This window comes from Phocoena sinus, chromosome 12 (assembly GCF_008692025.1).
Source record: "Phocoena sinus isolate mPhoSin1 chromosome 12, mPhoSin1.pri, whole genome shotgun sequence".
NCBI lineage: Eukaryota > Metazoa > Chordata > Mammalia > Artiodactyla > Phocoenidae > Phocoena > Phocoena sinus.
The window spans coordinates 56,620,162-56,639,448 of record NC_045774.1 but is presented as its reverse complement, the minus strand read 5'-3'; the positions used below and the strand labels follow the sequence as shown (position 1 = coordinate 56,639,448).

The 19,287-nt window shown below is 35.9% G+C and overlaps 1 protein-coding gene across 3 annotated transcripts in view; it reads left to right on the top strand.

Annotated features, from left to right (window-relative positions):
* The window catches only part of GRIK2 (glutamate ionotropic receptor kainate type subunit 2), a 631,568-nt gene that overhangs the window by 431,783 nt on the left and 180,498 nt on the right, over window positions 1-19,287 (top strand). For all 3 annotated transcript variants that reach the window (XM_032651171.1, XM_032651172.1, XM_032651173.1), the window contains exon 10: window positions 16,272-16,478. In XM_032651171.1, the coding sequence (XP_032507062.1) occupies window positions 16,272-16,478 (207 nt within the window). The remainder of the gene's footprint in view (window positions 1-16,271; window positions 16,479-19,287) is intronic.

The following is a 19,287-nucleotide window of genomic DNA, read 5'->3' as shown; positions in this document are numbered from 1 at the left end:
TTATGATCAACAGTGATTATATATTTAGATAGTATTTCAGAATTTTATAGGAATAAAGTCTGCTTCCTCACTTAAGTCCTCATGATACTACCCTTCCATCTCCAGTGCAAAGGAAAAATGAGGATCTCCTGTAAAAAAATTATTTAGAACTTCAAAAGGTCACCAGCAGAGTGTTAAACCTAACACAAGTCTACAGAGTGTTGGGTCCTGTGCAACTACACAGGTCACATCCGTAAAACTGACCCAACTGTACAATACAATCACCTAGACAGTTTTTTAAAAGTAATAATGCCAGGGTAGCATCCTAGATAAATTGCATCAGAATCTCTGGGAGTGGAGCACAGGCATCAGCATTATACTTTTAATTGTAAAATATTTAATTTAACTTTAATGTGCAACCAGGGCTGAGAACTGAATTCAAATGCTATTTCCCTGTGACTTTGCATTGTACTTACCTGTTTATTTGTCTGTCTCTGTGTCTCTGTCACTAGACTGTAATGTTCCTTAAGAGTAGGTACCATGTTTTATTAGTCTTCTTATCTTCATGACACAGAACAATGCCTGGAACATTATGGACATCTATTAAGTGGTTGTTGAATGGATGAATAAATGAATGAATAGATAGATATTAATATGACCTGTTTATTCATTTTATAGATAATAATCAAGGAGAAAGGAAAATAAAAGCAGACTTACTGGATGATAATTAAAAAATGAAAAGAGAAAGCCTGCTCTTCGAAGAGAATGGGATAAAGTAAAAAAAGGGATTTGAGAAATTCCATCTAAACATTTGCCATTTTTTAACTGCGTTGTTTATCTTTTTACTAAGTTATAAAAATTCTTTTATTGAAATATAGTTGATGTACAATATTATGTTAGTTTCAGGTGTACTACCTAATTTGCATACATTATGATCACCAGGATAACTACTAGGATAACTCTAGTAACCATCTATCCCCATTCAAAGTTGTTACCATATTGTTGATCATATTCCCTATGCAGTATATTACATCACCATTGCTTATTTATTTTATAACTGGAGGTTTGTACTTCTAAATTCCCTTCACCTATATTGTACCCTCCAGCCCCCTGTCCTCCGGCAACCACCGTTTATTCTCTCTATCAGTGAGTCTGTTTTCATTTTGTTTTGTTTGTTTATTAGTTTTGTTCACATATAAGTGAGATCATATGGTATTTTTCTTTCTCTCTCTGACTTATTTCACTTAGCAAAGTACACTTTAGATCCATCCATGTAGCAAATGGCAAGATTTCCAGGGTTTTTTTGTTTATGGCTGAGTAATATTCATATATATATATATATATATATATATATATATATATACACCAGATATTTATCCAGTCATCTGTTGATGGACATTTATATTGCTTCCATATCTAGGCTATTATAAGTAATGCTACAGTAAACATTGGTGTACATATATCTTTTTAAATTAGTGTTTTTTTTCTCTGTGGATAAATACCCAGAGTGGAGTTGCTGGATCATATGGCAGTTCAATTTTTAGTTTTTTGAGGAACCTGTATACTGATTTCCATGGGGGGGGGCACCAATTTACAATCCCACCAAAAGTGCATGAGGGATCTCTTTTCCACACATCCTTGCCATAACTTGTTATTTGTTGTCTTTTAGATGATAGCCATTCTGACAAGTGTGAAGTGGTATCTCATTGTGGTTTTGACTTGCATTTCCCTGATGATTAGTGATGTTGAACATCTTTGCACGTTTCTGTTGGCTGTCTGTATGTCTTCTTTGGAAAAATGTTTATTCAGGTCCTCTGCCCATTTTTTAATTGTATTGTTTGGTGTTATTTGAGGTTGAGTTATATGAGTACTTTGCATATGTTGGATATTAATCCCTTATCAGATATATCATTTGCAGATATCTTCTCCCATTAAGTAGGCTGCTTTTTCATTTTGTTGATGATTTCCTTTGCTGTGCAAAAGCTTTTTTGTTGGATATAGTCCTGTTTGTTTATTTTTGCTTTTGTTTTCCTTGTCTGAGGAGACATATCCAAAAAAGTATTGCTAAGACAGATGTCAAAGAATGTACTGCCTATGTTTTCCTCTAGGAATTTTACAGTCTCAGGTCTTACACTTACATATTTAATTCATTTTTAGTTTATTTTTGTATATAATGTAAGAAAGTAGTCCAATTTGATTCTTCTGCATGTAGCCGCCCAGTTTTCCCAACATTGTTTACTAAAGAGGCTGTCTTTTCCTCATTGTATATTCTTGCCTCCTTTGCATAGATTAATTGATCATATGAGTGTGGGCTCATTTCTGAGCTATCTATTCTGTTCTGTTGATCTATGCATCTGTTTTTGTGCCAGATCATACTGTCCATCTGACTGCTGTAACTTGGTAGTATGATTTGAAATCAGGGACCATGACACATCAGTTTGTTTCTTCTTTCTCAAGATTGGTTTGCCTATTTGGGATCTTTTTTGTTTCCATACAATATTAGACTTATTTGTTCTAGTTCAGTGAAAAATGCCTTTGGTATTATGATAAGGATTGCATTGAATCTATAGATTGCCTTGTGGAGTACAGTCATTTTAACTATTAATTTTTCCAATCCATGAGCACAGTATACCTTCCCATTTGTTTTGTGCTAGCTTCAATTTCTTCAATCAATTTCTTATAGTTTTTTGAGTACAAGTCTTTTACCTCCTTGGTTAGATTTATCCCTAGGTATTTTATTCCTTTTTATGTAATTGTAAATGGGATTGTTTTCTTAATTTCTCTTTATAATAGTTTATTCTTATTTGTAGAAATGCAACCGATTTTTGCATATTGATTTTGTATCCTGCATATTTTCTGAATTTGTTTATGTGTTCTAACAGTTTTTTTGGTGGTGTCTCTAGGATTTTCTATGTAGAGTGTCATGTCATCTGCAAAAAGTGAGAATTTTACTTATTTCTTTTCAGTTTGGAAGGATGTTGAATTTTGTCAAAAGCTTTTTCTACATCTGTTGAGATGATTGTATAATTATTATTCTTGATTTTTTAATGTGGTGTATCACATTGATTGATCTGTGGATATTGAACCATCCTTGCATCCCTGTGATAATCTCACTTGATCATGGTGTATGATCCTTTTAATGTATTATTGAATTTGGTTTGCTAATATTTTGCATCTATGTATACCAGTGATATTGGCCTGTAATTTTCAGCTTTGTGGTGTCTTTATCTGGTTTTGGTATAAGGGTTATGCTGACCTCATAGAATGAGTTAAGAAGCATTCCTTCCTCTTCAGTTTTTGGGAATAGTTTGAAAAGGATGGGTGTTAGCTCTTCTTTAAATGTTTTGTAGAATTTATCTCTGAGATTGTCTGGTCCTGGACTTTGTTTGTCTGTCTTTTACTGATTCAGTTTTATCACTGGTAATCAATCAGTCTGTTCACTTTTTCTATTCTTTCTGGTTCATTCAAATCCCCATTTCCTCATTGATTTTCTGTTTAGTTTTTCTAAGTATTGTTGAAATTGGGATGTAGAAGTTTCCGACCATTAATATAGAATCATCTATTTCTTCCTTCAGTTTTGTCAGTTTTTACTTCATATATTTTGGGGTCCTGTTTTTAGATGCTTATATGATTTTTTTTATCTTTTTTTTTTTTTTTTTTTTAAGAAGATGTTGGGGGTAGGAGTTTATTAATTAATTAATTTATTTTTGCTGTGTTGCGTCTTCGTTTCTGTGCAAGGGCTTTCTCTAGCTGTGGCAAGCAGCGGCCACTCTTCATCGCGGTGCGCGGGCCTCTCACTATCGTGGCCTCTCTTGTTACGGAGCACAGGCTCCAGACGCGCAAGCTCAGTAGTTGTGGCTCACGGGCCTAGTTGCTCCGCGGCATGTGGGATCCTCCCAGACCAGGGCTCGAACCTGTGTCCCCTGCATTAGCAGGCAGGTTCTCAACCACTGCGCCACCAGGGAAGCCCTTATATGATTTTAATTGATATATTATCTTTATGGATTGACACTTTTATGAATATTCTATGTTCTTTCATGTAACAATTTTTTACTTATACTCCATTTTGTTTTATATTAGTATGGTCACTCTTTTGGTGACTGTTTGCATGGAATATATTTCTCATCCTTTCACTTTCAACCTATTTGTGTCTTTGGATCTATACTGAGTCTTTTGTGGAGAGCATATAGTTGGATCCTGTATTTTGTTTTGATTTTTTGTTTTTTTGCGGTACGTAGGCTTCTCACTGTTGCGGCCTCTCCCATTGCAGAGCACAGTCTCCAGACGTGCAGGCTCAGAGGCCATGGCTCACGGGCCCAGCCGCTCTGTGGCACATGGGATCATCCCGGACCGGGGCACGAACCTGTGTCCCCTGCGTCGGCAGGCGGACTCTCAACCACTGTGCCACCAGGGAAACCCCCTGTATTTTGCTTTAAATCCATTGCCTTTTAATTAGAGAATTTGATCCATCTATATTTAATGTAATTAATGATAAGGAAGGACTTCTGCCATTTTGCTATTTGTTTTCTGTATGTGTTATTTATTCCTCTGTTCCTCCATTGGTACCTTATTTTGCATTTTAAATTGATTTTTGTAGTGTACTATTTTGATACCCTTCTGTTTTCTTTAACTGTATACCTTTTGCTTAATTTCTTAGTGGTTATTATAGGACTTATGCTTAACATCCTAATTTATGGCCGTATAGTTTGAATTAACACCAAATTAATTTCAATTGTATGCAAAATCTTTACTTCTATATAGCTCTGCCCCTTTACATTGTTATTGTCACAACTGCATCTTGATATATGCATACCTATTAACATACACTTATCATTGTTTCATGCATTTGTCTTTTAAGTAATATATGAAAAAAGAGGAATTACAAATCAGAAATGAAAATAATGTGGGTTTTTATATTTACCTGTGTAGCAATATCTTCCTGTGTTCTTAATTTTTCCCTATGACTTCAATTTACTCTCTGGTGTCCTTTCATTGCAACCTAAATGATGCCCTTTCACATTTCTTTTATGGCAGGTCTACCGGCAACAAACTCCCTTAGCTTTTGTTTACCTGAAAATGTCTTAATTTCACCTTCATTTTTGAAGGAAGGTTTTGCCAGATGTAGAATTCTTGGTGGATAATGTTTTCTTTTAACACTTTAAATACCCACTGCATTCTGGTTTTCATGATTTCTGATGAGAATTGGCATTTTATTGAATATTTCTGTATATGACTTCTCTCTTGCTGCTTTAAAGATTTTCTCTTTATCTTTCAACAGTTTGATTATAATGTGTCTTTCTCTGGACCACTTTTAGTTTATTCTTCTTGGAACTCATTGAGTTTCTTATGTGATATTTTTTATTAAATTTGAGAACTTGGCCATTATTTCTTCAAATATACTTTCTGCTCCTTTTTCTCTTTCCTGTCCTCCTGGGAGGACCATAATGCATTATTTTAGTCCACGTGATGGTGTTTCATCATCCTTTAGGCTCTGTTCATTTTTCCTCATTTATTTTTTTTTCTGCTCTTCAGACTGAATAATTTCAATTGACTGATCTTCAGTCAAAAATAATTGACTGATTGTTTCTTCCACCTGGTCAAATCTACTATTAAACCCTACTGGTGAATTTTTCATTTCTGTTACTGTAATTTTTGCTATATAACTTTTATTTGGTTTCTTTTTAATAATTTCTATTTCTTTATTGATATTCTCTATTTGGTGAGATTTTTTCTGATGGTGTCTTGGTTCTCTGTATATAGTTTTGTCACTTTGATCATATTTAGAACAGTTGATTTAAGTTTTTACTAGTAGGTCTGATGTCTGGTTTCTGTCAGGGGCAGTTCCTGTAAATGGGCTGTACATTCTTGTTTCTTCCCATACGTCATAATTTTTTATTGAAAAATGGACATTTTGAATATTATGATGTAGCCACCCTATAAGTCAGATTCTACCCCCAGCCCAGGATTTGTTGTTATTGTCTATTGTGGTTGTTGTTTGTTTGCTTAGTGACCTTGCTGAAATAATTTTGTAAAGTCTGTATTCTTTGTTATGTGGAGCCACTGAAGTGTGAGGTTTTTAGATTAGTGGTCTTCTATTGATTTTATTAAGATTCCCTTATGGGGCTTCCCTGGTGGTGCAGTGGTTGAGAGTCCACCTGCTGATGCAGAGGACATGGGTTCATGCCCTGGTCCCGGAAGATCCCATATGCCACGGAGCGGCTGGGCCCGTGAGCCATGGCCACTGAGCCTGTGCATCCGGAGCCTGTGCTCCACAACGGGAGAGGCCACAACAGTGAGAGGCCCGCATACCGCAAAAAAAAAAAGATTTCCTTAAACTCCTGGAACAAAATAACAGAAAACAAAACCTCTCTCCATCTTTATAGTTTGTTTGTATATTGAGACACTCCCTCACTGTTTAGCCAGGCAGTTTACAATTCTTCCCTTCTTCCCTTTCTGCTTGCATAAAGACTGGAGTCCAGCCAGAGGTAAATGCTTAGAGTCTTCTCAGGTCTTTTCTGAGCATACATCCAGCCATAGACACTTATGTGGCTTTCTAGATTTCCTTGAATATGTGCTGAGGATTTTCATAACCCTAATTGTCCCAAATATCTCTCTTCCGAGCCTCTTCTATCCCAGGCATTTTAGCTTGTTTATCTCTTGCCCCTGCTGTTTTCTCTTGCTCAGGAAATAGTGGCTAACGTATTTGCCTTCAAATGCTTATGAAAAAAACACTCATGAAGGAACTTCAGCCCTGGGGAAGCTCCTGTGTAGGCAAAACAAAGGCAAATCCTTGAGCTGATCCTTCACGGAATCATCACACAGGTGAAAACACAGAACTATGTTCTTTGGGAATAGACCCATAATGAGCCCTGTGGTATGCACAACCTGCATCAGGAATGCAGGCTGCCATCTTCAAGGCTACTGCAGAGTTGGGGAGTGGAGGGTAGTAGTAACAGGGTAAACTGATATGCCACAGACCTCTCTTACCAAAATTCTGTAGTTTTTCTTGTCATAAAGCATTCCCTTGGTTGTTGTGAGTTTTTTATTAGATTCCAGAGTTACTAAAAAATTGATTTCTAAAAACTCTGACAGTTTTTGCCAGCTTATTCATTGCTTCTACAGCTGCTTTTTCTCTACCATGGTAGAGTTGAGTGGTTGCAAATGTATTGCCCACAAAGCCAAAAATATTTACTATTTGGTTTTTCAGAGTCATTTGGCTGACCTCTGTTCTGGAAATCTGTATACAAAGTTTGCATAAAGATATTTGATTAGTGAATGCATGAATGGATACATTGGTGGATGAATGGATGGAGAACAATAAAAGTATTTTACATTTATATTTTAACATGAGGTTATTAAATGTAGATATCTGCATGCATCTTGTTAAACATCATATAACAACTTGCAATGTACTCTCTTAGAAAAGCATGGTAATTTATTGATCATCATTGGAGTTGCTGTTTCTACTTATAGGTCACTATTCCATACGAGAATGGTGGTAGCCAATTAAAATCAAAACATGCCAATTGAAAACATATATTAGTACTGAGAAAACATTCTTATTGTTATCATAAGCTGTTTTTATTTTTATTTTTTTTTCAAGTTCACATCATTCATTGTGTTCTTAATCTATCCAGGTTGTATTTCTTGTTTGAGCAGTGGGGTAAGTCATAATCAGATAGTTACAGTGAGTTGATTACTTATTTGTTAAAGAAATATCCATCTTCTTGGTATTGCTGTGTATGATAATGTCCTTTTATCCTTAATCTCCCTTTTGAAACCATGATTCTTCACTTTGCCGTCTCTTGAGCTTCCCAGGGCAAGATGTTGAGATCTTTTTTTTTTTCTCATATTAAGGTATAACTCTATAGTTTTAAGGAGCTGGCTCATCTCCCTCAAAGGAACTTCAGCAGCATCCTTGCCCCTGCCCTTCACCTTCATGCTGCCCATTCATTAGCCTTCTACTTCTAATCAACTTTGTAGCACCTACCTGATCTCTACACTCTGTAAACTAGTTGATCTGTTATTATTATTTAATGCTTTCTCTGAAGGCAGTGAAAGGAAACAAAGAGTAGGTACATAAGGCTCAGAAAGTAGAAAGAAATAAATGATTCTGTGGGAAAATATAAACTGCTCAGTTTTGTTTTAATCTCCATAACTTTAATATGATGTCATTATTGGAACTATGTGTCTTTTTCATTTGGCCCATATGAATGCTATTAAAAAAGGTAATTTTTGTCAACCCTATCTTCATTAAGGAAAAATTAAGAGTCATTAACAATATAACTATAAATTCATAAAATATAAATACTTTATAGTTAAGGATATTGTTACCCATAAACAACTGGAGTTTTGGCTGGTTGCCACAAACAAATTTTAAAAGATTTCTGGTTAAAGGATAAATTCCAAACCAGACTGGGTCTAACTGAATATCCATTTCTGTTTTCCCACATAAATGATTTGAGGGCCACTGTTTCATAGGTCCTGATATTCACCAGAATGTTCTAAAACAAGACAGAGTCATGTTTCTCAAAAATGTACTCTCTAGTGATATTTTCCCTCTGGTAATTAATGAAGCAAAGTAGCCATGTAAATAATACAGGATTATATAAAATAGATAAAAACCTTAAATTCATCACTAGATTGGAAGCTCCATAAGGGCTGGAATTTTTAGGTATTGTTTTGTTTTTTTCTTCATTGTTGTATACCTGGAGCCTGAAAAAGTGCTCGTACATAATAAGATTATGATATATGTTTGAATAAATAAATAAATTAGTTATTAGTCCTATTGTAATAGTAGGGGATATTTTATACATATCATAGAAAATTAATTTGCATCTTAATATCCCTAATCTACTGAAATCACAAGAAAACAATGATAGTTCAAGGGTTATCACATGAAAAAGACAATTTAGATAAGGGCTTTAGATAAAGACTGAGGGACATATAAGTTATACACTTAAAAGTATGAAGTTTTATTATATTTAAATAAAATATTTTGATCCCCTTAACCTTAAAACATATTTTACTTTTTCAGAACTTCATTTTGGGTTTATTCTGTGCCTAATCCCAGTCTAATACAGATAAAAATATATGAGTTATTGCGTTCCTTAAAACTGGGGTTGACAGTAGAAATGCTGACAAATCCTTATTACAGATGCCAGTGGACTGAAGTGCCTTTACCTCTAGCAAATGCTGATGTGGAGATTTAAGACTATGTGAGAAATCAGTAAAGTTGTCCAGGAGAGTTTTATCACATTATTCATTGAACTCAGTATGTGGCACAATAATTGCTTCTGGTACCATTTTTCTTATCTTACACAAGGTTATTATTTATCCTTGTGCTGTGTGAAACAGAGAAAGAGAGTCTAAAGGAGAGTCATAATTCGATGTAAACTACCTTGTGACACAGTGTAGCTGGAGATAGGGATCACAGCTGGAAAAGTGTGTCTTGCTTCTCAGAATTAAATATGGGAAGAATGATATTAAACATTGTAGAGATCCGTAAATACTAAAAAGATGCACTCAGTAACATATCTTTTTCCTAGTGATATGAAACCCTGTTTAAAATATACATCTAAATAGGCTTTTTAATCTCACGAGGACCAAGAAATTTATTTGCCTATGACAGAAGTTTCCTTATTAGCTGATAGGTGAAGGAAATCAAATTAATAGGTACGATGGTTCCTACAAAAAGCTGGATTAGTGAGATTTAAATAGTGTAATAATTTTTGGAATTTTTGCTCTGCTTTTGTATCTTGTGCACATATATCCTTCACATTCCTTATACACTTTTAGGTAATCACTGACGTTCATCGTATTTTTCTCTAGTGTTCCAGTGACTTTGTATGAAAGGTGTATCATAAATATTTCAGAACAAAAATTTTAAGACAATGATAACTTAGTGCAAATGGGGGAGAAACATTTTTTAGACACTCATATGTTGTTACCTAAATCTGTTGGGCTTAAAATATGCTATTTTCACAAATGCTTTTTTTTTTTTTCCTATTTATTTATTTATTTGGTCACACTGTGGGGCATCCAAGATCTTAGTTCCCTGACCAGGTATCAAAACTGTGCCCCCTGCAGTGGAAGCACAGAGTCCTAACCATTGGACCACCAGGGAATTCCTTTTTTTTTTTTTTTTTACCAATTCTTGAAGTATTTTTATGTTAAAAACCTGTGCTCTTACTTGGAAAAGAGATAATTTATCATGTAGAAAATGAATATTTTGGATTATGTATTTACTTCTATTCTACAGTGTTGTTTTGATTGCACTGTTCAATTAGTAAATGTATTACCATTTGCGTGCAGTGTATTACTGGCTAATCCTAGTTGATTGAAAAAATAATAAAGCCATACAATGCATGTTAAGTTATCTAATGAGCTCTGTGTAATTATGCATTTGTATGGAGTTTGGAAACTATTACTAGGAACCATTTAATGTGGGAAGTATAGTATAAAATAAGTGATCCAGTAGTCTAACCACCTAGGTTGTATGCTGGCTGTTGACCTTAAGCAAAATACTTAGCACCCCTGCCCTCAGTTTCTTCATCTGTAAAATAGAAATAATAATATCATTGAACTCACATGCTTGTAATGAGGAATAAATAAGTTAATCCAAGGAAAGCACTCAGAGCAGGGCTGGGCAGTAAGTAGATGCTTGGAAAATGTTAGATAGTGCTATTACTTAGTGTATGGAACTTGAAAAATGGTCAACCTTTGTGACTTCTAAGTAAAAATAAAATACACATCCATTTACTTATAAATCAGAAACTGGCTGAAACCAAAGTATGAAGTTGACAGAATTAATTATTGTAACAAAATGCTTCTTTTGATCCCCATTCCACCAGCCAGAAATTCTCTAGCTGTACCCTCCTCTTCAGGGGAGCATGATATATTCTTTTCAAGTCCCTAACCCCCTGCCTGTGAGTGAGGAACCTGAGGATTTGTTACCACCATCCCCAAACCCCATAGGGGAACTTAGCTGTCATAAATTTTTCCTCCAAGTTCCCTTGGCTTCCCCAGTTGACCATAGCAGTCTATTTCCATTCAGTTCACTACAGCAGTCATTTTATTTGCAAGCCTCCTATGTACCTGGTGATGTTGGGTGTTTTTGATGCAAATTTCTAAGGACCTATCTTGCCATATAAATGGCTCGAGTCTAGTTCAGAAGATACACATGTAAACCAGCACTCTCTACTCAATATGGTAAATATTATGGTAAAAGTATTCAAAAGTTTTTGTGGGACAGTCAGAAGAAGAGACACCTGAATATGCCTGAATTGTGAATACCCAGCACAAGAAAGCTGTTTAGCTGCAGGTTTCCTCCTCTTCCAAGGTAACAAGGGCATTGTGATCCATGGAAATGTGTTATCTAACTTGAAAGATTAGAAGTCCAGGAAGAGTCCAGGAAGAGAGGAAAATGAGTATAATATCCCCAAGGGTGGAAGAGGACTACATCTGTCACATTTGTAGCACTCTGTGTATCCCTGGGGAATACATTTTATATGTGATCATATATTACATAAAAATTAGATAGGATTTTAACTGTCTTTTTACCTTATGGTAAGCCCAAATATCTAGCTTTGAATTTAGTTACAGATTAATTTCTGATTCCTATGTGTTTTACCTAATTTCATTTAAAAATGCAGCATATATGGATTTTCCACAAATTATCTTATGGTATAGAAAATGATAGAAGATTGTGGGAAAAGTATGTATCTTGGAATTTAGAAAACCTGAGTTCACATCTCTTCTTGGCCTCTTCTTAGGGGTTCTTTATTATCTCTTCTTAGCTGTGTGACCTGCAAAAATTATTTAACCTCTTTGAAAAATGACAACTGTAAAATATTCCTAATAAAACTCAATTGAATCATATGAAAAGATGCTCGACATCATCTTTCCTTAGAGAATTTTGAATTAAGGAAACTATGAAAAATCACTACATACCTATCAGAATGAACAAAATCCAGAAAACTGACAACACCAAATGCTGATGAGGATGTGGAACAACAGGAACTCTCATTGCTGGTGGGAATGCCAGTGGTACAGCCACTTTGGAAGTTTCTTACAACACTAAATGGACTCTTATATGATCTAACAATTGAATGCATTGGTATTTATCCAAATGAGTTGAAACATATCCATACAAAAACTTGCACCTGGATGTTTATAGAAGCTTTGTTCATAATTGACAAAACTTGGAAACAACCAAATTGTCTTTCAGTAGGTGAATGGATAAGGAAACTGTGCTATATTCAGACAATGGGATATTATTCAGCACTAAAAAGAAATTAGCTATCAAGCCATAAAAAGGCATGGAGGAAACATAAATGTATATTACCAGGTGAAAGAAGCCAATCTGAAAAGGCTACATGCTATACGAATCCAACTATATGACATTCTGGAAAAGAAAAAACTCTAGACACAATAAAAAAGATTAGTGGTTGCCAAGGATTAGAGGGGAGGGAGGGATGAATAGGTAAAGCACAGAGGATTTTTAGGGCAGTGAAACTCTTCCGTATGATACTTAACAGTGGTGAGCTACATGTCATTATATATTTGACAAATCCCATAGAAAGTACCACCCTAAGGTAAACTATGGACTTTGAATGATAGTGATGTGTCATTGTAGATGCATCAAAAATAACAAATCTATCACTGGTGGGGGAAGTTGAAAACGGGGAGGCTAGGCATGTGTGGCGGCAGGTGGTATATGAGAATACTCTGAACTTTGCGCTCAATTTTGCTGTAAACCTAAAACTGCTATAGAAATAAAGGGAAGCAAGGATGATGCCTCAGTGACTGGCTTGAGTAACTGGAAACTTTCCATTTTCCGAAAGCAGAGAGAACTGAAAAGGTATACAAGTACAAAGAAGAATTCAATTTGGGAATTAAGGGATATGAGATATCTATGAATGACTAAGTGGTGCTGACAAGTGCTGCTGGAGATGTGTGCCCAAGACTTACTTGGAGAGGTCTGGGTCAGATATATAAATTTTGGAGTCATCAGCATAAAGATGTTATTGAATTTGATGTGTATGGGTAAGATCATTTAGGGATGTATTTTAAGAAAAGAAGGGGAGAGGGACCATAACCAAGTCTTAAGAGTCATCGACATTTAGAATAAGGTAGAAAAGAAACAACAACAAAGTGTCCTGAGAAGCAGGTTATTGGAACAAGTACATATACTTTGAAATTAATTCTATATAAGGAGACAGATTGATTATTAAGGGGAGAGAAAATGACTCAGTTAATTAGGTCCTGGAGCAAGTGAAAGGTGATGGGGATGTGCTTTGTATCTTTCTTTTTGTCCCTCCAGATTCATTCTTTACTCTACTTCACTCTCTCAGGAGGGTGACCTGTGCGAATCACATTAATAGACTGCTGTACCCTCTGACTTTTGATTGGTTTTGACTAATGGGAAGCCCCAGAAGGAGATCAAAGGGAGGGAAGACAGCAAGGTCGTGGTTTCTATCCTCATGGATCCCTCCTGTAGTTGCCTTATACTGCTTATATTTCTCAACTGAATATCACTATTCTGCTCAAAGTGGCATCCTGTGTTGGGACCCTGACTGATAAAAGGATCAGGACGTAAGTGTAGAGATTGGTCCAATAAGCACAGGGCCAATTCCTCCATGGCAATAGACAAAGGAAAGAGAAAATGAGCACAGATAAATGGCTCTGGTGGGTTTTGTGGTCTGAAGGTAAAGGTATCCCATGTGATTGCTTTTAATTTCTTGCTGAGGTAATTAACTGAGTATTAGAGTGGGAAGCTGTAAGTATAAAGAAAAATGGATAAAATGTTCATCTCATAGAGTTGGAAATGGATACTACCATAAAATGTTCAAGGATATTAATTTTAGGTGTAAACAATTAGCAGTGTTCTACTCTTCTCAGGAGTAGGCATGGGAAAGACAAAAAGTTGTTTCCGTAAGGCATGGTTTTGTAAAGCCGAGTACCAAGCACAAGATGGGCAAAGGACATGAGAATGCATGTAGTATAGAAATTATACTAGTGGACCAAGGGATGTCGGGCTGACAGTGAAGTGAGGGAGGGGTTGATAGATAATGGGAAAATGTGGAGGTTACTGTGTTAGAGGTCTTTATGGAACTGAAGAATTGTAGGCATGGGTGTGATTGCACTATGAGTTGGATTAATGGGCTGTTAGAAATCCTGATTCAGAGGTATATCATTTTCTGAGACATACAGAGTGCAGTTTTGATCATGGGGGAGAGGGAGGCTAAATGAGAGAAGGATTTGGCAATGAGGAGGTAAAAGGATTGAGTGTGACCATGCTGATCTAAATGGATTTTGAATACAATAGAGAAGGTTGATAAGATTTGGAAGAGAGAAAAATTGTCATCCAGTTGCTAAAAATTTGAAAAATAAAGGCTTCTCTTCACACTTATCCCACAGATCTTAGTAAATCTTTGGATTCAAATTTCATTGGATAACAGCAATTGTAAAGAGAGAGCCTGGTGTAGGAGGGTGGCATGAACCTCAGAGAAGCAAAGATTATCTCAGGAGGCAGGGGAAGAAATGGTCTGGGGCCACGATGAGGGGCAAGGGAAGGCACCAAATGTGCTTCTGTCCCTGAGGGGTGTGGGGGTGACACTGAAGAGAGTCTCTGGGACAGGATATAGTTCAGTAAGGCAGGAATGAAAGGGACATTCCAAAAATTGCATGAAGATGTGGAACAAGGTGCTGACCTTTGAGCAGGACTTCTTTCCCACAGTGGAACATCAGAAGAGCAGGAAACTGATCAAGCTAGAGTGTGCATGAAACAGTAGGGTCAGGCCAGGTCAAAGGATATGGGAAGAAAGATGGAATTAGCCTTGTTTCTGAGATGAGTATGGGCGAGTTGACACATTGCTGTTTGTCCAAAACTCCTTTAGGTATTATGGCCCTCATGAGATGACTGTTGTTCTCCCGGGGCCGGGAAGAGGGTGATTGCATTGCTAGATGGACTGGCATGGCAGCCTCCTAAGCTTTTTCACTTTGCATTGTCTTTCTCTAAAAGAGAAGCTTCCAGAGGTTTTGCCCATTGTCAAATAGTAAGTAGTAGAGCCAATTGCACCCTGGTTTAGTTGCAGGACAATCTGTCACACCATGCTTCACCCACTCCCAATAAAATATGCTAATACATGGATTCTCTTAGCCCTTAGTTAAACATATAATCTTTAATAGGGCCTTGCAGAGCCTTACAAGCAAGGTTCCTCACTTGGCTCTTCATCCTTACCTTGTTCAACTAGTTCCCTCACATACTGGATGTGACTTCAATCATATTGATGGCTGTTGTCCTCGTCCCTAGGCGCTCTAGTATCATATTGATCTCGGGCATTTTATTGCTGTGACCGTGTCCTGACATGCTCTTCTTTCAGATTTTCAAATGGCTAGACTCCTTCTCATCTTTTAGGTTCTAGTGCATGTTTCATCTCCTCAGAAGAGGTTTCCAGACATATTACTCAATTCTTTCTTATCTTGCCAAGTACCTTGATGTCATTCAATATCTTATTGCCCTAGTTTATGTTTTTATACAGTTTATCAGCATCAGAAGTAATGTGTTCTGGTCGTTTAGGCATTTATTATTGTTCTCTTCCCCTATATCATGAACTTCATTTCTCAGGGATTTCTTATTTATATAGAGGAGGGCTGGCTCATAGTAGGCTCCATAAAATCTTGTTGGATGAATGCATAAGCACTTAATAAACATTAGTTTCTTCTATATTCTAAAGTAAGCTACTACTTTTTCTCTTATAATTATAGTAGTTGTAATTTTCATGGTTCGTAGAACAAAATGTGATCATGTATATAAAAGTCCCTAATTCAGTTCTAAGCACATGATAGGCAATTAGGTAATGACTTTTTTTCATTCTTTTATCAATAAGCCTCACTGAAACAGCACACCAGAAATTAATTATATGGTATAATTCAAATTGGGGTATTGTAATCATAGTGAAATTATGTCTTAGTATTATACATTGTATAGTATATATCTTATTATATATTATTTATTATATGTGATATAAGATGTGGTATAAGATATATATCATTTTTATTATATAGTTGTGGCGAAGTTATATTTAAATATTCTCTTGTGAGACCCAAGTATTCCCAAAGTAATCTGCCTTCTTAGTGTTTCAAACTATATTAATTACAATTAGAAGAAAATAAAGTTGACTGTTCTAAATTAAAGTGAAATTTTCTATCTTGTAAGAAACTTATAATTGTGATAGTAAGTTTCATGATTAACTGACACTTCCTACCTTCATGTTCACTATTTCCAGGAAGAACCCTATGTCCTGTTTAAGAAGTCTGACAAACCTCTTTATGGAAATGATCGATTTGAGGGCTATTGCATTGACCTCCTCAGAGAGCTATCTACAATCCTTGGCTTTACATATGAAATTAGACTTGTGGAGGATGGGAAATATGGAGCCCAGGATGATGCCAATGGACAATGGAATGGAATGGTCCGTGAACTAATTGATCATGTAAGTCCCTTTCCTCATTATTTATTAACTTTGGAAGATTTCTAATAGATTTACTTTTTTTTTGATGGTCAGGGGTTAATAATGTCAGAGAACATGTTAGTTATTTTTTTCAATAATGTTATTAAAAGTATATATTATTTTTGACAAATATACAGGATATAAGGGATGTATATAGTTCTATTAGAAACAGATGTCTGTCTTAAATTAACTAGTAGTTAGTGATTTAATATCTTGAAGTATTTGGTCCTAATTTATAAAATGGAATGTGTTTTTGTTTTTTATTTAACATCTTTATTGCAGTATAATTTAATTGCTTTACAATGTTGTATTAGTTTCTGCTGTACAGCAAAGTGAATCAGCTATACGTATACATATATCCCCATATCCCATCCCTCTTGCATCTCTCTCCCACCCTCCTATCCCACCCCTCTAAGTGGTCACAAAGCACCACTGCTGCTGCTTCCCACTAGCTATCTATTTTACATTTGGTAGTGTATATATGTCAGTGCTACTCTCTCACTTCGTCCCAGCTTACCCTTCCCCCTCCCCGTGTCCTCAAGTCCATTCTCTATATCAGCGTCTTTATTCCTGTCCTGCCCCTGGGTTTGTCAGAACCATTTTTTTTTTTTTTTTGTAGATTCCATATATATGTGTTAGCATACAGTATTTGTTTTTCTCTTTCTGACTTACTTTACTCTGTATGACAGACTCTAGGTCCATCCACCTACTACAAGTAACTCAGTTTTCTTTCATTTCTTTTTATAACTAATATTCCATTGTATTTATGTGCCACATCTTCTTTATCCATTCATCTGTCGATGGATACTTAGGTTGCTTCCACATCCTAGCTGTTGTAAATAGTGCTGCAATGAATATTGTGGTACATGACTCTTTTTGAATTATGGTTTTCTCAGGGTATATGCCCAGTGGTGGGATTGCTGGGTCATATTATAGCTCTATTTTTAGTATTTTAAGGAACCTCCATACTGTTTTCCATAGTGGCTGTATCAATTTCCATTCCCCACAACGGTGCAAGAGGGTTCCCTTTTCTCCACAACCTCTCCAGCATTTATTGTTTGTAGATTTTTTGATGATGGCCATTCTGACCGGTGTGAGGTGATACCACAATGCAGTATTGATTTGCATTTCTCTAATGATTAGTGTTGTTGAGCATCCTTTCATGTGTGTGTTAGCAATCTGTATATCTTCTTTGGAGAAATGTCTATTAAGATCTTCTGCCCATTTTTGGATTGGGTTGTTCGTTTTTTAAATATCAAGCTGCATGAGCTGTTTATATATTTTGGAGATTAATCCTTGGTCTGTTCATTCATTTGCAAATATTTTCTCCCATTCTGAGGGTTGTCTTTTGGTCTTCTTTATGGTTTCCTTTGCTGTGCAAAAGCTTTAAGTTGCATTAGGTCCCATTTGTTTATTTCTGTTTTTAGTTCCATTACTCTAGGAGGTGGATCAAAAAAGATCTTGCTGTGATTTATGTCAAAGAGTGTTCTTCCTATGTTCTCCTCTAAGAATTTTATACTGTCCGGTCTTACATTTAAGTCTCGAATGCATTTTGAGTTTATTTTTGTGTATGGTGTTAGGGAGTGTTCTAATTTCATTCTTTTACATGTAGCTGTCCAGTTTTCCCAGCACCACGTATTGAAGAGACTGTCTTTTCTCCATTGTATATCCTTGCCTCCTTTGTCATAGATTAGCTGGTCATAAGTGTGTGGGTTAACCTCTGCGTTTTCCATCTTGTTCCATTGATCTATGTTTCTGTTTTTGTGCCAGTACTGTATTGTCTTGATTACTGTAGCTTTGTAGTATAATCTGAAGTCAGGGAGTCTGATTCCTCCAGCTCCATTTTTTTCCCTCAAGACTGCTTTGGCTATTCGGGGTCTTTTGTGTCTCCATACAAATTTTAAGATTTTTTTGTTCTAGTTCCATAAAAAATGCCATTGGTAATTTGATAGGGATTGCATTGAATCTGTAGATTGCTTTGGGTAGTATAGTCATTTTCATAATATTGATTCTTCCAATCCAAGAACATGGTATATATATCTCTGCATCTTTTGGTATCATCTTTAATTTCTCTCATCAGTGTCTTATAGTTTTATGCATACAGGTCTTTTGTCTCCCTAGGTAGCTTTATTCCTAGGTATTTTAATCTTTTCGCTGCAGTGGTAAATGGGAGTGTTTCCTTAATTTCTCTTTCAGATTTTTCCTCATTAGTGTATAGGAATGCAAGAGATTTCTGTGCATTAATTTTGTATCCTGCAACTCTACCAAATTCATTGATTAGCTCTAGTAGTTTTCTGGTGGCATCTTTAGGATTCTCTATGTATAGTATCATATCATCTGCAAACAGTGACAGTTTTACTTCTTCTTTTCCAATTTGTATTCCTTTTATTTCTTTTTCTTGTCTGATTGCCGTGGCTAGGACTTCCAAAACCATGCTGAATAACAGTGGTGAGAGTGGACATCCTTGTCTTGTTCCTGATCTTAGAGGAAATGCTTTCAGTTTTTCGCCATTGAGAATGATGTTTGCTGTGGGTTTGTCATATATGGCCTTTATTATGTTGAGGTAGGTTCTCTCTATGCCCACTTTCTGGACAGTTTTTATCATAAATGGGTGTTGAATTTTGTCAAAAGGTTTTTCTGCATCTATTGAGATGATCATATGGTGTTTATTCTTCAGTTTGTTAATATGGTGTATCACGTTGATTGCTTTCCGTATATTGAAGAATCCTTGCATCCCTGGGATAAATGCCACTTGATCATGGTGTATGATCCTTTTAATGTGCTGTTGGAT